Raw genomic sequence first — 21,031 nt, 5'->3', positions numbered from 1 at the left:
GAAGACATGTTGGCCAATGTGTTGCTGCTTGTCCTTTCCCCGCTCCCTTTCTCTCTGCCTCCACACTCCCACCTTTGGTAACTTACGGGTTTTTTATAAAAAAAAAACTGAGTTTCTGCTGCCTCTAATTGTATCTCTTAATTTTGTGGTGAACAGCTTGTTTGGTGCTGACAGCCACATCAAAAGTAGATGATAAGCCCTCAGGGTTACTAACTTTGCATGTTATTGTTGGATGTAATTAACTTTTTTGAAAGCTCCAGCACAGTCAAGAAATGGGAAGATGTGCTTGCTATAGAGCAGTGTTCATCCTGAAATTGCCATGCATGGGGAAACATTTTAATAGGAGAGCCCTGGTGTGGTGCAGCGGCTAAGAGCCAGCCGAGGTTTCTAGTTCAACTCCTGACTCCGTCAAGAGCTCACTTAAGTAGCCTTGACTGGATTCCCTGCTCCATGTTCCTTCTGCATAATGGGGTGGACACAGGGCCTGTGCTGCAGGGTTGTTTGAAAGACCACTGAGATAATCGAGGTGAAGCGTTTTGACCTCTGGGTGTGGTGCTGAAAAGTCCTGTAAAATAATAATAATAATAATAATAATAATAATAATAATAATAATAATAATAATTTATTATTTGTACCCTGCCCATCTGGCTGGGTTTCCCCAGCCACTCTGGGCGGCTTCCACAGAAACAAAAAATACACTAAAATATCACACATTAAAAACTTCCCTGAACAGGGCTGCCTTAAGATGTCTTCTGAATGTCAGGTAGTTGTTTTTCTCTTTGACATCTGGTGGGAGGGCGTTCCACAGGGCGGGTGCCACTACCGAGAAGGCCCTCTGCCTGGTTCCCTGTAGCTTTGTTCCTCGCAGTGAGGGAACCGCCAGAAGGCCCTCGGTGCTGGACCTCAGGGGCTGAATGATGGGGGTGGAGACGTTCCTTCAAGTATACTGGACCGAGGCCGTTTAGGGCTTTAAAGGTCAGCACCAATACTTTGAATTGTGCTCGGAAACGTACTGGGAGCCAATGTAGGTCTTTCAAGACCGGTGTTATGTGGTCTCGGCGGCCGTCACCAGTCTAGCTGCCGCATTCTGGATTAGTTGTAGTTTCCGGGTCACCTTCAAAGGTAGCCCCACGTAGAGTGCATTGCAGTAGTCGAAGCGGGAGATAACTAGATAACTGTATAACTTCTGGGGGCCCATATGCACTGTGCATTTAAAGCAGTATCAAAACCCCTATACCCCTCACAGCGGTATGGTTTCCAGAGTGGGAATACGAGTTTCCTAGAATCCACACGCTGTTGGAGGACACTCCTTGTTCTTTTCCAGATTCCAGTGCTGCAGTCGCCAGGTTAGAAAGATGCACTCACCGGCGGCGAGCTGGCAGTTGCGTCTGTCGACCTTAGCCTTGGTCAGTGCATAGAGATAACTCCACTGGTAGCCAATCTCTCTTGCAAAATTTAGGGCACAATACTATTTTCCTATGTGTCGTAGCACATAAGCACTGCTTGCTCAGCTTTCCCTCTTCAGTACTGAGCCAGCGGGGAGTGTAGGCCTGGCTCTCTGATATACACAGACCTCCCAGTCCTGTCTAGGAGTGCCAGAAAACTCTCCGCTCAGGTGGGGGGGGGGGAGAGTGCTCAGAGGCCCTGCAGCACTAAGCTGTCTTCAGTTGATGCCTTCAACAAAACCCCTCTTAGCCAGTGGCCTAAAGCACAGCAGAGAAGTGGCAGGTGGTGATCTGGGTTTGTCTGCCTTCTGTTTGTCTAGTCTTGGAATTCAGCAGGTGGCTTTTAGGATCAGCTGTCTAGATAAAAGTCTTCCAGCCTGCAGCTCTTCTTGCCCTGGCACCGCTGGTCTGTGGAGTGTGAGAGAGAAACTAGGTTACCAAATGCCTCCTGTCCTGGGGAGATTGTCTTGCTGATCCAAGGCTAGGCCCTCTGTTGCAGGGAGATGGGTGATCTCCCTGTAACGCTTTGGACCGTTTTCATCAGGTAGCAGAATTCCTGAGTCAAAAGCAAAGGGTGACCAGCTCCTCCTCCTTTAAGAGATATTGTTGCTTTCTTTTCTCACCGTGGGGGAGGTTGATGGAAATCCCCAAACTTCACAGTGAGCTAACCAGTTCTGGGCAGGTCTTTTATCTGATGCAATTCCTCTGGGGCTATTGCTCCAAGCGGCTTTTGCAAGGAGGAGAGGTTGAGAAAAAGACATCTCATCCGCAGAGCCTAACTTGAAGTTTCAAGCAGCCTTTGCTCTCTAGGGTCTGGCGCACTCCCCCCCCCCAAACTCCTTTGTGCTTTCTTTCACTCTTGCCTTACTCTCCCCACCCCACCCTTCCTCCACCCCCAACATTGCCTCTGGCAATGGCTGTCCTCCCAAGGAAGAGGTAACTGGGTGGGGCAGAATCCCCTTTGATGTGAGTGTTGGTTCTTTTAAAAACAGCTGTTCCTTTCATTTTCCAGGACAGAGGAGTCAAAATCCCCCGGCAGTTGGGAAGAGGCCCCAGTTCCTTCATCCCGGTGGAAGAGGTAAGATGCACAGCTTGGAACTTCTTTTTCTCTCTCTGCCAGGCCAAGGAATCATCCTTACTAGAGAGCACCTTGCAGTGATGGTGCTAGTTATTTTTGCATTTATGGGGATGGATCTGGGGGGCGGGGAGGAGTCTGGGTGCTGGAAGGTTAGCTCTAGCTGCTTACACATTGTGCATTTAAAACACATTCGTCCTCCCTACCTTGGAGCAGGAGTCCTCGGAACCATAGTTTATTCCTTACAGTGCTACGGTTCCCAGCACCCTTAGCAAACAGGCTATGTACTTGAGATCTCTCATATGCACAAGAAAATAGCCGGCAAGCATTCAGCATCTAGTAGTCTTCAGGTGCTGTAATATTAAAGAACTGAGTATCGATAAATAAATATTAGCAAAGGTGCAGTGTGCTTGCTGGCTACAAACAGGAGTGCTGTTATTCAGGGTTCCTGCTGTTCAGGGTTCCCACACTCAACATTCCATGGCGGAGCATTCTCTATCTTCCTTGTGCCATATGTAGGACTTCCCTTTGCTCTTTAGTTGTCCTCATCATATTTTTTTTTAATTCTGTAAACTTCAGGGTGGTTCTGAGCATGGGAATAGCTCTCTCTTGTTAGTCAGTGCCCCTGTTATTTGGTTTCGTTTTTGAGGAAGCAATACTTTGGAACAAGAGAATGTTTCAGCTAGGGGAACAGGAGCTGTGTTTTTTTGGGGGGGGGGTTGTTGGGTTGGCTGGGGGCAGAAACTTTAGTATTCCTTTCCATCCCCACCTCCCATCCATGTTAGGAAGGAACATGTGTATTCAGTGCTCCCAATTGAGAGGTGCCAGAACTGAGGTCTGGCGAGTTCTGGCTGAAAAAAAGCCCTGGGTATATTTCTGTGCACACAGTGAAGGAATATATGTGTAAATTGCATGAACAGATCTAGAGAGACCTGGCTGGGCCTCAACACAGCTTTTTAAAAAACCTCAGGGTGGGTGGGACGAATTTCCTTTGGGGGGGGGGCAGGAACACCCCCCCCCCGGTCTTGTGACCTCTAGCTACCACTATTCTGAGCACTACATACCACTGTCTCCAGCTTCTGTTTTATCTATTTATTGAGATAATTATAGATCATATTTCAATGACAATTAATCAAGGCAGCGTTATGGTTAGAGTGTCGGACTAGATCCTGGGAGACCAGGGCTCAAGTTCCCACTCAACCATGATGCTCATTGGGTGACCTCAGTCACTTGTCTCTGAGCCTGACTGCCCTCTGCTGAAGTCTAGGGATCATGTTCCTTAAAGGAGGCTAGAAAAAGCCAGTCAAACTGCTTCATAAATTCCGATTCCCAGAGGGAAACTGCAGTAGCTAAAAACAGGTTTGTTTTTTCCCTGGTACTGATAACATAAATAGTTTGTTGTTCTGCTGATAAGAAGCAAATACCAGAACATCAATTATTTTATGAGTAGGACCTGCAAGAAAATGTTGCAGTGCTGAGTGCTCTTCTTCAGAAGGCCTACCAGCCAGCCATGCCCTTTTTGAGAAAACTACATTCTCCCCTGCCCCTAGAAGGCCAGCCACCCATGCACTTTTTGAGAACACTATGTTCCGGGTGCCCCCCTACCAACCTTGTTCCTGTGGCTGTTAAGCATGCTTGGCTGTCAGTGAGCTTTTTTGGAGGGTAAAGGGATCCACTTAACTTTTTATTCTTACAAATTAAAAAATTGTATTCCTGCAAATCTTGGCGCTCCCCTGGGTCTGCTAACGTCACTCCCCTCCTCATGCATGGATGGTACTATTTTGCCTAGATAAGGATTTGCATTAAGAACAAGCTTGCTATTTGTATATATAGGATATATTTTTGTGTGTGTTTCAAAATACAGTGTTACCTTGGAAGTCGAATGGAATCAGTTCCAGAAGTCCATTCAACTTCCAAAGCGTTCAGAAACCAAGACGCGACTTCCGATTGGCTGCAGTAAGCTCCTCCAGCCAATCAGAAGCCGCGGAGGACGTTTGGGTTCCAAAGAATGTTTTACAAACTGGAACACTCACTTCTGGGTTTGCGGTGTTTGGGAGCCAAAATGTTCAACTCGCAAGGCTTTCGGGATGCAAGGTACAACTGTGTTGCTTCTGGGGTGCTGCCTATTTAACTGGGATGAAGGAAGGGAGGCTGCAAATGAAAATCAACCCCTCTCACCACCAGCACTGAAATAAAAATAAATATCCTGTATTTCCCCCATGTTTTCCTCGCACCTTGAAGAAGGGTTGCCCCCTTCTATGGTGGTTTTCTTCCCTAAAGCAACAGAGATGGATTATTGTTTACTTGTTTCTTTCCCTGACCTCTGGCAATCTTGCAAAACTGCTGCCCATGGGTTCAGAGGCATCTGAGGTGTTAATCCCTCCCCATCACCACCCCCACCCCTTCCTGGTTTTTGGGGGGCAGCCAGCCCTGCTGGCTTTCCAGCAGGGCAACACATAACACGGAGTGCTATTTGCTTATTGCCACAGCAAAGTCCTTGGCTTCCCCCACCCTTGTGCTTTTTTTCTTTTCTTCCTGTGATGGGAGTGACACATGTGTGAGCGTTGCCCTGTGATGTCGTCATCTCCTTATTTATCGAGTGACCTTCCCTCCCTGTGTATGCACAAACAACTTATCAAAAGACTGAGCGCCAGCTACCTCTCCCTGGCCACTGTTGCACCCATCAGATGCCATCCTCACCCCTCCTTTCAAGCCCTGGGGTGGGGTGGGGGGGACCTTTCGGGCAGCATAAATCTGTTCAAATCCTTTATAACTCTGCTCCTGTTACAGACTTCAGCTGCAGGCACACACCACATTCAAAGCACACACACCCCGAGTCCTGGGAACTGTAGTTTACCCCAGCACAGCTGCAACTCCCACTAGCCCTGAAAACTATAGTTCCCGGGATTGTTGGAGGGGGTGCTTTAAATATATGGTGTGTGTGCAGCCTTTGGGGAGGTGGGGGGGTCCTTCTGGGCTGACAGCTGTCCCTTTCTCCTTTTCTCTGGCCTAGTGCCAGTTCCTCTCCCCACCTTCACAAGGGGGTGCCGCTCGGAGCCATTGAGCCATTGGCTGGTCTGGCTGGGGAAATGATATGGGTTCTGTTCCTGGACAGCTCTCTGGTGCTGGCCACAAGGACAGTATCTGCTTCCAGATACGTCACCGGGCAGGATTTTGATTCCAGCAACCGAGAGAGCCCTGTTTTTTGAAATTTCCCTGCCAAGCAGGAGGGGCAAGGAGGTGTGTGATGGGCTGGGCTGTTGGTGGTGGCTGTTTTTTTGGCCTGGAATTTGAACAAACAACCCGATTGCATCAGATGGCTGAGCCCTTCAGCTGCTGTGGGAAACAGCTAAATTTCTCTCTCTCTCTCTCTCTCTCTCTCTCTCTCTCTCTCTCTCTCTCTCTCTCTTTCAAAGTTGTTTGCTCAATAAACTTTGAAAAGTGCAATGTCGAGTTGGCTAAAAAGTCTGCCAGGCTTTGCTCTCTCTGTAAAGGATTCCTTCAGGTGAAGCTGTGACAATTGAATGGATTTATTGCAGACTTTCTGTGACTTTAGTAGGGGCAGATCTGCCTCATACGTTTGAAGCACATCCAGTGCATGTTTAAAGCACGTTGATTTATTTCTTTAATAGTTTTATATCATATCTTTCCCCCAAGTTGGGATTCAAGGCGGCTTACAACATTGAAAAAGCATAAAATACAGAGCAATAAACAAGTGACTTCCCCTAAATAATTCTGGGATCTGTAATTTGTTAAGGATGCTGTGAAAGTGGTGCTGCCGTTCCCAGAGTTCTAGTCAGGGACAGGGAGTCATGTCCTTTAAAGGTATGGTTTGGATCTGCCCATAGAGATGGCAATCTACTTGGACAGGGTTGTTTTGGTAACATTGTGTATTTGACATTGTGTATTTGAAGTGCTTTTAGCAGCTCCAAAAACTATATAGGCACTCAGGGTTAACTCCAGACTTTAAGTATTTTGCAGGAGGGTTTCAAGTGCATACTGGGAAATCTAGGTTTGCGCCGTTAAAGTGAATTAAAGCACTTTGTCACTGTAGCACAACAAATTCACTTTTCATAAAGAATTGTACTTTTTGTGATTAGGGAAGTAATGGGGAAATGCACTGTGAAAACTAGTGGAGCTCTTCACCATATAACCTGCCTGCAAATAAATGTGAACAAATGCCCCGTTAAAGACTGGATGCAATCTAACTTCTGCGTATGCTTTTTGCAAGCTAATAGGCACGAATGCTCAATAAAAGAGGCTCCCCTGGACAACCCATTACATTCCTGCCTTTTTTTTTTAACCTGTTGTAGATCCTACAAGAAGGAGTAGAGAGTGCCCAGCGGCGCCTCTTCATTGAGGCCTTTGTTTCCACAGGCAGGGTGGATAACATTACCATGGTGATGGGGCTGCATCCTGAGTACCTGACAAGCTTCTGGAAAACTCAGTACCTCCTGCTGCGGATGGATGGGCCTTTGCCATATCACAAGCGCCATTACATTGCCATCATGGTGAGTGACTGAGGAGAAATGGGAACCTGGGTCAGTAGGTGTAGATTTTAAAGAACACCTCATTTTAAAATGTTTCTTCTTCTTCTTCTTCTTCTTCTTCTTCTTCTTCTTATTATTATTATTATTATTATTATTATTATTTAATTTCCTAGCTATCCCTGCACCTGTTTAGATTCTGTGTTTTGAATTACGACAGAATTACCTCAGAGTTGTTTCTAATCCTTCCAGTGGTCATAGCATTGCCCCAGGCAGCCGCTCCCCAACAACACCCACAAAATGGCAGGTTTTTGTTTGTTTGTTTGTTTGTTTGTTTGTTTGTTTTTTAAATGGAGTGGCTGTTTCTATCACTGTTTCACTTCGTATTTTTATTTATTTGGACAACCTACATGCTGCTTATATTTAAACAAAACTCTGAGCAGTTTACGGCATAGATTAAAATGTCTTAAATATACAGCAAATACAAAAAGTGCCCAGATCATTTCTACATTCCCTAAAACACGGCTAAGCATTGAAATAAATCCTGTTTAGTATCAAAATAATAAGTCCTCTGAATCCTCTTTAGTATCAAAATAAACATTACACCATAGAATCAGCTACAAAAATGTGTGGAAGGTAGAAAACAGCTATACAAAATAACCTCTGAACATCAGAAAGTAAGGTATTATAAATGAGAATCAAATAAAAGTTATAAATGTAACATTTTTAAAAGTAATGTGATTGGCAGTTAGGCAAAAGAAAATCAATTTGCCACCATATGTGAATCATTCATGAGCATTAAACAAATCATCCTGATTAAATTCCCATCTTATTTCCTTCTGGCTGCTGGTCACTTTTGTGTGTTTGTGTTGCCTAACTGCACACTCCTTACTGACTTCCCTCGCAAGACCTAGAATTTTAGAGGCCCCTTCTGCACTGCACATTTAAAGCAGTATCATCTCTCTCTAAACAGTCATAGTCCCTGTCCGCCTGCCCAAGAATCCTGGGAACTGTAGTTAGCAAATGGTGCTGAGAGTTCTTAGGCCACATCTGTTCCCCACCTAGACCTACAATTCCCAGAATTCTCTGGGAAGAAGAATGATTGTTAAGCCACTTGGGGAATAATATTACTGTGAGAGGGACAGAGCTTGCCTAACAGCACTCTAGTTCTCGAGATTCTGTGGGAGAAGCCGTAACAAAGTGGTAATAATTGTCCTTCAGTTGGTGCGGATGTGGCCCTATAGCCGTAGCTATAGCGTGCAGCTTTCAATGTTGGTCTTACTCAGAGAAGATCCATTGAAATTGAGGTACATGACTAACTTGGGTCCACCTCAGTAGCACCTCTGCTCAGTGGCAGAACATGTACTTGTCATGCAGAAGGCCAGGTCCCCAGTTTACTTCCTGGCACCTCCACATTTGGCCAGGAAAGACGCCTGTCTGAACCTGTGTGGAGCCACTGTCCATGGGTGTAGACCAGCTTCCCCCAGGCTATTGTCCTCCAGATGCTGCTGGACTACAACTCCCATCATCCCTGACCATTGGCCATTCTGGCTGGAGCTGGCTAGGAACCCAGCAATCTAGAAGGCACCAAGCTGGAGAAAGCATAGTGGGCCGATGGTCTTGGCAGTAGAAAACTGCTTCCTGTGTATCCCTTGTTTTTAGAAATTAATAATAATAATAATAATAATAATAATAATAATAATAATAATAATAAAAAATTTTATTTATACCCCACCCTCCCTACCCAAGACCGGGCTCAGGGTGGCTAATTAAGCACTGCCCAATGGGAAGCTTTCCCCCAAATCTGGGTCCCGTGTTGTTAATGTGGCCATGTACTCTGATTCCTGGCAGAGACTGTTCTGCATTTCTTTATGAGTTAGCCCTCTTATTAATTTACCCCATTTTTTCTCAGGCTGCTGCAAGACATCAGTGTTCCTATCTGGTTGGCTTCCACATGGGGGAGTTCCTGCAGGTGGGTGGGGACCCAGAGTGGCTGCGAGGCTTGCAGTATGCCCCACAGAAACTGAGGAACCTCAACGAAATCAACAAGATCCTGGCCCACCGGCCCTGGTTGATTACCAAGGAACACATTGAGGTGAGTAACTAAGGGTGGAAGGAAGGAATTGGGAGTTGCACGAACATCCATTGAGAACTCCACAGAGGACAGTGTATTGATTCATAAGACCATTGCTCTTTTAAAAAACGAAAACAAAAAACTCACCCATTTTCTTGTTAATGGCAGGCCACAGAAAGTGATTCACTTACAAATATATGAAGTTGACTCATACCCGGTCAGACCATTCTTGTCTGTTGCAGGGATAGAGTACATTTTTGGCCTGTGAGCCAGATCATTATCTGGCACCACCCTATGGACCATCTTTGTTGGGCAAGACAACCTGCCTGTCAATCAGATGACATCAGATGGGGGGCAGGTAGGTTGCCCTGCCCACCTGTTGAAACCCATTGCCCTGCTGTTTAGGAAGCGCAGCACAGCCTTGCCAGCCTTATGTACAGCAGAGTTCTGAGCAAGATATTATTCATTTCCCATTTAAAGATGAGCAGTTCTTCTTTTGATGCATGGAGCTAAATGGGGACCCCTTTGGTGGTGGTGCTTGTTTTAAACAGGCGCTCCTGAAGACGGGCGACAACAGTTGGTCTCTGGCAGAACTCATCCAGGCTCTGGTGCTCCTCACACATTACCACTCGCTTGCATCCTTCGTTTTTGGCTGCGGCATCAATCTGGAGATCGACCAGGAAGGAGGCCACGTCTTTCGGCCGCCCTCGCCACGCAGCTGTGATAGCAGTCCGGCCTCGGAGGATGGAGTAAACAGTTCCAGTGTGAGTGGCAGTAAGGGGAGGGGGTTCCATTTTTCTCAATGCATTAAGGACCCTTAAAGCCCACTAGAAAACAGCACCAAAAACTGGCAGGGTCCATTCTTGGAGAGTGTTGGGAGTGCTGTGATTTCCACATTATATATCTGCTTACCTGAAAGCCTTCGTTGTCCTGCTTTTCAGCCTGAAAGGCTTCCAGAGTGGCTTATGAAACTTTAGAGGTTTATTTTAGGAAGCTTATACTCTTAAGCAGTGCTCTTTTCTTTTTTAAAAAAAAAAGTTTAGAGATGCTCTCATTTTCCTACTCATATTTAAATACTGCCCGTCAACGAGGCCAAACTTAGAGTCACAAAATATTTAGGGGTATGCATATCCCTGCATCCCCCCAGAAAAAAGCACTGCTTTTAAGTAATGACCATTGGCCCATATAGCTCAGTGTTGTCTACACTGACTGGCAACAGCTCTCCAACAGGCTCTTCAAGGTTTCAAGAGGGGGACATTCCCACCCCCAAGTGGAGATCCTGGGGATTGAACTGGAGGCCCCTTTGCATGCAAAGCAGGTGCTGTACCACTGAGCTACGGCCGTTCCCCAATTAAGCACTTCATAAATGTGTGCCCCTCTCCAGCCGTCATTCTGAGGACTGACTGGTTTCTGTCCCCATGTTCTCAGGGCTCAGATGCTATGGAGGAGGTGGAAGTGCTGATGGAGAGGATGAAGCTTCTGCAAGAGTGCCAGCTGGAAGAGGAGGCAGTCACCCAGGAGGAGATGGAGACCCGCTTTGAGATGGAAAAGAGAGAGAGTCTGCTCGTTACTCCCTCGGGTAAGACAGGCAAGTTCTCAGATGGGATCCAAGCCATTTCAGTGGGGGGTTTCCTAGTGCTACGGCCTGCTACACTTGGAAAAGATTTGAGGGGGGGATCTCCCAGTGACTGTGCTGTTAACAACCAAAAACAGACTGTGCAAAGGGAAGTAGAGACTCTTGCACTGGAACTTAGTGCAGCAAGGTAATCCCCCTCACACAGCCACAGTTCCCAGAGTGGTTTAACAATCAATCCCTCTTCCTAGGGAAATCTGGGAATTGTAGCTCTCTGCAGGGAATAGGGATCTCCTAACAACTCACAGCACCCCTAAACAAACTACAGTTTGGTATGGTATGATACTGCTTTACATGTATAGTACAGATGTGTTCTGCATTTAGCCACTGAAGCTGGGAAAAGGAGAGCAAGTTCCTTTTGTGAGAGAAGGATTATACACATGCAAGATGGGAACTATAGTGCCATTCCTATCCTGTCTTGGCAAAATGAATAAAGAATAATTCTAGGCTCCAAACTCCCTTTATTTTTCTAGGGTGTGTATTAGGACACAATTGTATTCTAGTTGAACAGCTTAGTTGCACATAGCACCTGCCCTGGTATAACAGAGAAAGCACTGTCCAGAGGGAGGTGTTTTTGATGCTCTCACATTAATCTTTCTTGGGGCTTTATTCCAACCAGACATTGCTGAACACTCCCTGCCTCCCAATGTGATGTGCTTTGTGGAGGACCCAGAATTTGGATACAAGGATTTCACCAGGAGAGGAGAACAGACGCCCCCGACTTTCCGAGCTCAGGTACCTTGTCTGCATGCATTCACGGTCCCTGCTGTGTGTGAAGGTTCCTAGTCTCTCCCAACCCCCCTCCCTCATTCTCTAAAACGCAATGCCAGTTCTGTCCATTGATAGCAATCCAGCAGATTGGTAATATGCAATATTTACCAGTGTGGTGTAGCAGTAAAAGTGTTGGGCTGTGACCTTGGAGACCAGAGTTCAAATCTTATAGATAGATGAACTTAGTACCTGTGCATCCTACAATACTATATTGTTCTACTTTAAGTAGATGAGTGCAGGGCAAGATCTGTCAAAATGGCAAACCACTTAAGAGCATAGTAGGCTTTGTACCACAGAGGCTGTTTGGTGGTGGCCACCGATTTGAATGGCTTTAAAAGAGCATAAGTCACATTCATGGCGGCCAAGGCTATAAGCAGCTACTAACCACATTGGCTATGCTTTACCTCCATTGCCAGAGGCATCATGCCTCTGATTACTAATTGCTGGGAATCGCAGGTGGGTGGGGTGCTGTTGCGCTCTAGTCCAGCCTGCAGGCAATTGCTTAGCCACCGTGAGAACCGGATGTTGGACTGGATGGGCCATGGGCTTGATCCAACAGGCTCACTTTATGTCCTTATGTTTCATTCTCCACACAGGATTACACCTGGGAGGACCATGGCTACTCACTCATCAATCGCCTATATCCTGATGTGGGGCAATTGCTGGATGAGAAATTCCAGGTGGTCTACAACCTGACGTATAACACCATAGCCATGCACAGTGGGGTGGACACATCCATGCTCCGGAGGGCCATCTGGAATTATGTGCACTGTGTCTTCGGCATTCGGTAAGACTTTGGTTTCTCCCTTCCCCTCCTCTCCCCTCCGCACTGCATTGTGTCTCAACAAGGCTAACCTGAGACCTTTCCAGACCTTTACTTTGCTGAATGATTACTTCTAAGAAAGGAAAGCATTGGATTAAGTTGCTTGCAGCACCAAACCATAGCTTGGCACTTTGTGGATGAGCCTTGTACTCATGTGTGCCATCTATCCTTCATGGATTTTGCTTAATTAGTTGCTTACCCGTTTGGGAAACTACAAATGTCTGAAAAGTGGGATTAGAAATTGTAAGAAACTTTGCAGATAAACCCTAGTTTGCTGGTTCATGTCAACTATGGTTTGCCTCAGATCAGGAAGTAGGACACATAGGCGAGAGGAGGAAGCACACAAGCCCAAAGCTTAGTCATGTGATGCTAAACCATAGCCTGGTTCACAAGAAATCTACTGAGATCCATCGTCCTTCTCAGACCGGTTGCTTTGTTTAGTATAGGACTGAAGGAGGAGATTGACTGTTTTGTGTGTTTTGGCTGGATTGATTTCTGTGACTAGCCTTGCACGGATCTCGCCAAACAGGTGTGACTCAAGGGAGCTGAGTCACCTAATTCATAGAGAGGTCGGATGTTAGGCACGTTTGTGGGATGTGGGAGGACTTGTCCTGTCATATCCTCGGCTGGATCTGCCATGTGAATGGAACAGCTTCCCTAGAGCAGGGGTAGCTAACCTTTTCCTACCACTGGTTTCTCTTTCTGCCCACCCTCTTTCCTTTCTTTGCCACCCCCCAATGAAATTAGGCCAGGGGCTCACCCCCTGACTTAGACAAAGAGGGAAGGGACAGTTGTGCTGTTGGTTGGCGTGTGGCTAAAGAAGTGATTTCTCTGGGAAGCGCCATAGCTTAGGGGTACAGGGCATGTGCTTGCATGCAGAATTTCACTGGCTCAGTCCCTGGCGCCTCCAGTTTAAAGTACCTTGATGAGCAGAGCCAGGAAAGGGCTCCTCTGCAGAAGACGCCAGAGAGTTGCTGCCCATCAAAATGGACTCTACTGTTGGAAGATGGATAAAGAAAGAGGATCTCTACACAGAGTGCATGCTTAGATTATGGAATTCAATCCCCCAGGAAGTAGTGATGGCCACCAACTTGGATGGTTTTCAAAGAGGATTAGATGTACTTTGTGGCTGTGTTCTGCTACCAACGCCAGAGGCCTTAGAACGCCAGTTGCTGGAAATGGGGGGGGGGGTTTGCTTTTGCACTCGGGTCTGGCATGGAGGCTTCCCCTAGGCATCTGCTTGCCCTCTGTGAGAACAGGATGCTGCACTACTTGGGCCACTTGCGTTCTTAATGTTCTGACTCAATAGAAGGCAGCCCCATAACATTCACATCTTTGCACTTTCCCCCCCAGGTACGATGACTATGATTACAGGGAGGTGAACCAGCTCTTGGAGCGCAGCTTGAAAATCTACATCAAGACCGTGGCCTGCTATCCAGAGAAAGCCACCAAGCGCATGTACACTCACTTCTGGAGGCATTTCAAACATTCTGAAAAGGTAAAGCCACATGATGTTTCCTGGGGGGGTGAGGGAGAGAAGAAGTGAGGTCTGTTTCTCTCTCACTCTTTCTGGGGTCTCAAGAGACCGGTCTGAGTTTCTCATGGCTGAGAGAGTGATAGCAGGGATGGGGGAGCCGAGGACACAACACACACACTGTGAGGATGTGTGACAGCAATTTCCATCATCTCTGGCCATTGGATGCACTGGCTGGGCTGATGAGGTTTGGGTCCAACAAGACTGGGAGGGTCCCAATATAGGATATGGCTGCACACTTGTACACTGTGGGTTGTATCCAGGGCTATTCCTAGTCAGAGCAGACCCATTGAAATGAATGGACACAACTAAGTTAGCAGCATTAATTTCAGCAGGTCTACTCGGAGTACAACCCTATCCCACAAACTTTCAAACTAGCTGATTTATTTTCATTTCCTGTTTGAATTTCACCTCTCCTTCCATGAAATGAATGGGCCTAAGTTAGTAATACATCCATTCAGTGGGCCAGGACTAGTATTGGATATATCCTATACTTTTCTCATAAGAGCTTTTGTCTCCGAAATTGCTTGGATTTTATACACACACACACACACACACACACACACACACACACACACACACCGTATTTTTCACCCTATAGGACGCACCTAGGTTTTTTGGGGGGGGGGAATCAAGGGAAAAAAATTTATTCCCCCCCCCCCCCCAGGTTTACGCAGCCATCCCCAAGCTAGAAGAGGGAGACGGAGCTCTCTGTCTCCCTCTTCTGCCTTCAGGGACAGCCTCTCTAGCCACCATGGGGCAGCGGCTTGCCCCGCTATCCTCCGAGGTTGTGGGGCTGGTGGGGGGGAGAAGCAAGGGGGGAGAAGCAAGCTTGCTTCTCCCCCCCCCCCCCGCCAGCCTCCAGACCAGGTCGAGGAATAGCGGGGTGGCGGTGCTGCGCCTCCCCGCTGTCCCCCGAGCTTTTGGGCTGCAGGCTGCTGCCCGCAAGCCTTGCGAGCCCGCGGGACCTCCCGCCGGGCTTGCAAGACTTGCGGTTAGCTTCCTGAAGCCTGGAGAGCGAGAGGGGTCGGTGTGCACTGACCCCTCTCGCTCTCCAGGCTTCAGCAAAAGCCTGCATTTGCCCCATAGGACGCACACACATTTCCCCTTCATTTTTGGAGGGGAAAAAGTGCATCCTATAGGGCGAAAAATACGGTATATGCTGCTCTCCTAATCAATGCTGAGCTCTGAGCGAAGGCTCCATTGGGTGTCACCATTTAAATTTCCCACAATGCCCCAAGGAAACACCAGGGGATCATAACTGGGGGAAAGGAGCACCAGTTGCCAAGGAGGCAAAATTAAAAAGGAGGGCTCAGGGCACAGGTAGGCATCAGTGGTAGTCCCTGCTGGGCCTTGGCATGTTTGCTTTGTTCTCTGCCCCTTTCCATTCTGACCTATCCCTTCTCACCTTCCAGGTGCATATCAACCTGCTTCTGCTGGAGGCCCGCATGCAGGCTGCCCTGCTGTACGCCTTGCGTGCCATCACCCGCTACATGACCTGACGGGACTCTGCTCCCCCTTGCCGTCCCTAAAGGGGGCAGGCCAGCTGTTTTGGACAGGGGAGCCTTCCCCTCCCCACACAAAGGCGTGTTTCTGGACTACGTTGCGAAAGACACTTTTGTCACCTTGCTCCCCCTGTGACTTTTTGGAGGGCTGTGTGTGGCGTTTCTGACACTGTTCTGAGCATCTCCTGCCAAGCGACCAGCCAAGGAGGGCGGTGCAGGAGACCAAACATTACACGTGTGGTGAAAACCAACTTTGCCTAACCCCGGCTTTCTCGGCTGAGACTTGGGAACCATCCCCCTCATGCTGTGTGGCTTGTTGGCTCTGCCACCGGCTGGGAAGAGGGGTGGTCATGTTTGGATGGCCAGGCTTCTGGCCTCCATCTTGGAAGGCTTGTTTTGCCAATGCCCTTTTGCTGGCCTGTCATGTGTTGAAATTGGTGGTGGCTTCCTGTTGTGGCTACTCTCAGATACCTCCCCCTACACACCCACCCCTACCCAGTAGGTGATTAGTGCAATGAATGTCGGATCTCGTGGCCATGTCCTTTGCAACGACAACGCTGCTGGACCAGCTGAGGCAAAGACTTGATTAACCAAAGAGATCTCTCTGCCACAATGTCGGGCTTTCCTTTCTCTACCTGCTGCAGGACTTTGAATGTAGGACTGTGAATGTTCGAGGAGGTCACACTTTGGAAGGTGGGGGGAGGCCTGAGAATCATATGAAACAAGCAGTTTCCCCACTGCAATTTTGGTGACTACACTACATTTCTTAGCTTCCTGCCTGAGATCACTGCACTCCATATATGGCGACTGGCTTAAAAGAGGTCACACGGGGCAAAAGTATACCAGGTTGTGGTTAAGTTTGGCCAGATTTTCCTTTTTCTTTTCACCTTGTCAAAGTGGGCAAAATGCAAGGGTCTCTCCTGGCCAGGGATGGAGAGATCTCTCAGCTGAGGAAACCAGTTTTGGAGTACACAGATTCTCAAGGACCAGATCCAGAACAGAAGGCTGCTGCATCTGTGAAAATTGGGGTATAGATAGAGATGTCCAACTGTGCTTGCCTCCCTTAAAAAAGCATCACCTCCCAACGTGTGTGTGCGTGTGCGCACGCACGCGCATATGTATTTAGGCTGTCTCACAGATCCCAGAACTTGGGTGTTTAGCATTTATGGAGCTGTTATTTTCTCTGCCTCCTGGCCCTGCCCACAAGTTCCTCTATGTTTTGATTAGGCAACAATGGGCCCACCTAGATGACCCGGAGTTGGGGACTGAACAGACATTTTCAGAAGAGGTTGGCCTGATCTGTTTGTGCGATAGAATAAAGTGGTAACACTTGCCGTGCAATGCTCTGCCCTAGTTTAGATTGCAGGTGAGAGGTGCCATTTTTAAATGGTCTCCTGCAGTAAATAAGTAGATGTCCCTGTAGGTAAAGAGCTAGCATGAAGGAAGCAGGCTCAACTAAACCCCCTCTCTCTGATGTACTAGTCCTTTACTTGCAGGGAATAAAAAGATATACATATATATATATAACATGAGAGGGCATGGAAAAAATGTGATCCTTCTCTGGCTGGCTGAAGTGGTGTGCTCCATTCTCCCACCTCATTCTCTTGCGTGTATAGAGCAGACCCTCACCTGTTGCCAAAGCAGTCTCCAGAAATGTGAACATGTGGAAGTATTTAAAGAGCACTGACCACTGGAGAGTGGAGAGCATTTAAACATCATGCCTTAATGTTACATTGTGCGCTTTTCATCTCTCTCTCAAGTTAGGAGGGTTCCCCTCTGCCAAGAAAGACCCCATTCAGGCCCTATGCTCAAAACACAAACACACACACACACACACACACACACACACACACACACACACACAAAAAACGTTCTTTGTGAGTCCACTGTGTATCTGCCTTAACTGATTTCCCTGGTCAGAGAGTAGATCACTAAACTGTGAAAAAGCAAACCTTAAAGATAACTTTTCAAACAACACCACACTCTTGTTGGGTTTCTTAAGCTGCTTCCCCACCCCACCCCCCAACTGCTAACCCATTTTTGGGTGTGGGTTTTTTTACACTTCAAGAAGGAACTAAGTGTCCATAATTTCAAAAGGTTTTAACACGTAAAGGTGGTGTAGATGCATATCAAGTTCTGGCGCTTTCTCCTTTCATATTCACAATCTTGAATTTTTACCTCTTGGATTGTTGCCATGAAACTGCGTGTACCAAACCCCTGGAGTATGCCTGCAAGATTGTTTTGGTTGTTCTGTATATATGTGCCTCCCCCCCCTTTTAAACTTTAGTAATGAAAATCCTGTGTTGGCTTGACTGGTAAGAAGAACAGGACTCTAGGGAGCATTCCTGAAATATATGAAAGACTGGCACGGGCAGAGGTTGCTCAAGCTAGCCTAGTGTTCCCCAACCTGTTGCCTTTCAGATTATTTTGGAGTACAATTCCCATCAGCCTCGGCCAACCAGGCTGTGCAGACTAGGGTTGATGGGAGTTGTGGTGCAGAGCATTTGGAGGACACCAGGAAAGATGAGATAGGCAGGGGGTTTTGTGGGGGGTGCTGATTGAAAGCTAGTGCTGCCTCTTTGACTTGGCCTCCCAGGCCTGGTTTGCTCAGGTCAGAGAGAGCCTATATTACCTCTGAGTTGGCTATGCTGTAAATATGCCCTAGGAGCTCCCTGTGATGAGTCCAGACTTTGGAAGTATATGCTTATTGTCTCTATAAGCCTTAAGACGGGGGATAGGGAACCTGCACCCCTCTGTATGTTGCTGGACTCCCAACTCCCATCAGCCGCCAGCCAACATGGCCAATGTTCAGGAATGATGAGATTTGTAGTCCGGCAACACCTGGAAGGCCACAGGTTCCCCAGTTCCTGCCCTAGGAAAAGTAAAGATATCACAGAGCTGGCATAGGCAGGGAAGCTAAAACAGTATTTCGGCCTTTGTTGGTCAAAGATAAGGTACACAGGATTCATTTCCTGGGGCCTATCTCATATGACTGGCTTTACAGCACATGAATTGGTATTTTAAGATAGCCAACATGGTGCCCTACAGACATTGTAGGACCATTGGCCATGTTGGCCGGGGCTGATGGGTGTTGTAGTCCATAGCTTCTGGAAGGCAGCACATTGGCTGCCCCATGGCTTCCCAGTCCATCCGTCCGTCCCAATACAGTAGATTTGGTATGGAGCCTTGGATTTCTCAAATTTCACCTGGTTGTGTAGAGTTCAGAATGATTTTGGTGTTTATATGCTGACTTTCAAAGCAGGGTGATTAACATGTGGTCCTCCACACGCTCTTGGACTTTAACTCCTTTCATTCCTGGCCCTTTGGCCATGTTGGCTGGGGGCTGATGGGAGTTGGTTCCTAGCGACATCTGGAGGGCCACTGGTTAGCCACCCTTTTGTAAATTCTCAAGATACTAGTGATCATGGCTTTCCAGACTGACTCTGTAGGTGCCTTGAGAGACTGCAAAGGATATTCTTTCTTCTAACTGAAACACATTGCTCCCTGGGTGGAAAAATAAAAAGGCTGGGGTTTATGTTTGGCTGCTTAGTTAACTCTGCTTCAAGACACTGTACGGTCACTGTGTGTTAACATTCATACACTTCCTGCACTGCAAAGCAAGTCTTGTGGTGGTGTTTGTAGGCGGAAGGTGGGGCCTTGACTCTGCAAGGACCTAAACCTCTAGGCCACACTCTGCAAGGACTCTTGGTTAAGTTGTCCCCCTTGTTTTTCACAGGGGGGATCCATTTGAAGTGGCTTCACCAGAGTAGCCTGCTGCTCAGCTTCCCTGGAGAAACAAAGCCCCCATAAAGCGTAATGGCTCGTTCTCTTTGCCCACAGCAGTATTGCACATTAAGGCAGCAAATGCACTGTGAAATTCAAAGGCTAGCTTGGCCCGTGACTAAACTGAGCTGAGCAGGCCTCGACTCTTTATTCAAGCTGGTTTTGATCTTTTCCTCACTTCCCCCTGCCACCCCCCTCTTCTTCCCAAGCCGGCTTTTTGAGCTGATTTAGATACTCGCCACTTTTTCTCAAGGAGCGAAAAACCTGGTCCTGTCCGTATCCAAATGCAGTTCTGTTGATTGACTATCATGTGTCCTGTTTCAGGTGGGTCTTTCTTAGGAAAGCTTTGTCTGTTTCCACCTTGAGAGGTGCAGTGTGGGGCGGGGGAGCAGAGGGTCCCACAGCATCCTGAGAGAGCAGGCTGTGTCTGTGACTTTAGCCTGAATGTGCCACTACCTTTCACATTTCTCCCAGTCTCTGTGCAATGACCATTCTCAAATCTCATGCCATCAAGTATACTTTTTTTTTTAAAAAAACAAAAACTAATCCATGCACACCATTGCTCTCTCTTCCTGGCCTCACTCCCTCCCACTCCCCCTTCCCCACCCCTCCAGCAGTACAGACTTGGATGCCTCTGGAACCTGGATGGGGCCTCTGCTCCGTATAAGTTATGTTGTGCGTGTGTTTAAAAAAATGTATTTACTCTTGACTGTACCAGTGTTGTGACTTTGCTACCAGTTCTTGTTTGTTTTTTTGAGAAATAAAGTTGCCTTTTGGTTTTTCCAAACATCTGTCCAGTTTGTTTTTAAACAGAGTTCTTGCCTACATCAGTGAAGCCTACATCCATGCAGCACATAGTTAAACTATGGAACGCACTCCCACGGGAGACAGTGATGGCTGCCAAATTGGGTGGCTTTAAAAGAGCGATTAGACAAATTCACAGAGGAGAGGACTATTAGCCTGAACAGCTGTGCTGTGATGCCACAGGTGGAATCAGCAATGCTTCTGAATACCAGGTGGTGAAAACCACAGGAGGGGAGAGGGCTCTTGAGGCTGAATCTTGCTTGCTGGTTCCCCACAAACATCTGTTTGGCCACTCTGAGAACAGGGTGCTTTGCCACTGGCCTGATCCAGCAAGCTTTTTCTTATGTCCTTGAATGGGAGAAAGACTTGTGGATACCACAAGTAAGCACACACAGCCCAGCTTATTGTATTGGGTACAACGGCATGCTGCTTTCAAGACTTGGGGCCCCTTGTGCACTTGCGGAACCAAACCTGGCTTTCAACAGAAGATGAAAAGCTGGATTTAGGAACATAGGAAGCTGCCCTTGTACTGAGTCAGACCCTGACTGGCAGTGGCTTTCCAGGGTTTGAGACAGAGTTTTGTCCAGGCCTACCTGGAGATGCCAGGGATCAAACCTGGGACACTCTGCATGCAAAGCAAGTGTGCTTAACCACTGAGCCACATCTCTCACGTTCAGGAGCAGGGAGACTGTTTTCCTTGTTCAGGCTGAGGCTCCTAGAACCCATCATTCTGTGTGTTGACAGTCACATTTAAGAGCAGAAGAAGAGCCTGCTGGAACAGGTCAATGGTCCATCTCTGCCAGCATCCTGTTACTCACAGTGGCCAGACAGATGCCATTGGGAAGACTGCAATAACATTCTCCCCTCTGCTTTCCAGCAGCTGGTAGCAGCCTTCAGAAGCATTACTGCCTCTACAATCGAAGGCAGAGCATAACCCCCGTGACTAGTAGCTGTCCTTGACAGCCTTATCCGCCATGAATTTGTCCAATCCTCTTTGAAAGCCATTTCTTCCTTGCAGTAGCCTAGCAGCAGTTCAGGATGGACTGAACAGTAGTGCCTTATCTTATCCCCATATCAACCCTGCCAGATAAAAGTTT

General features: G+C 47.5%; 1 protein-coding gene across 9 annotated transcripts in view; it reads left to right on the top strand.

Moving 5' to 3' along the window:
• Nucleotides 1-19,917, top strand: part of SESN2 (sestrin 2) — a 60,362-nt gene extending 40,445 nt beyond the window's left edge. For 4 of the 9 annotated variants that reach the window (XM_083627353.1, XM_083627355.1, XM_083627357.1 and 1 more), the window contains exons 2-10: nucleotides 2,458-2,523; nucleotides 6,834-7,031; nucleotides 8,920-9,102; nucleotides 9,633-9,845; nucleotides 10,510-10,660; nucleotides 11,334-11,449; nucleotides 12,082-12,272; nucleotides 13,662-13,806; nucleotides 15,258-19,917. In XM_083627353.1, the coding sequence (XP_083483479.1) occupies nucleotides 2,458-2,523; nucleotides 6,834-7,031; nucleotides 8,920-9,102; nucleotides 9,633-9,845; nucleotides 10,510-10,660; nucleotides 11,334-11,449; nucleotides 12,082-12,272; nucleotides 13,662-13,806; nucleotides 15,258-15,344 (1,350 nt within the window). In that variant the 3' untranslated portion in view covers nucleotides 15,345-19,917. Of the gene's footprint in view, nucleotides 1-2,141; nucleotides 2,257-2,457; nucleotides 2,524-6,833; nucleotides 7,032-8,919; nucleotides 9,103-9,632; nucleotides 9,846-10,509; nucleotides 10,670-11,333; nucleotides 11,450-12,081; nucleotides 12,273-13,661; nucleotides 13,807-15,257 lie in introns of those variants that run through there. The other 5 variants (XM_083627352.1, XM_083627354.1, XM_083627356.1 and 2 more) reach the window with 2 other exon arrangements.
• The last annotated feature ends 1,114 nt before the right edge of the window (nucleotides 19,918-21,031 follow it).

This window comes from Podarcis filfolensis, assembly GCF_964270895.1.
Source record: "Podarcis filfolensis genome assembly, chromosome: 8".
Classification (NCBI taxonomy): Eukaryota; Metazoa; Chordata; class Lepidosauria; order Squamata; family Lacertidae; genus Podarcis; species Podarcis filfolensis.
Note: the sequence above shows the minus strand (reverse complement) of the source record. Positions and strands in the feature narration are given on the sequence as shown.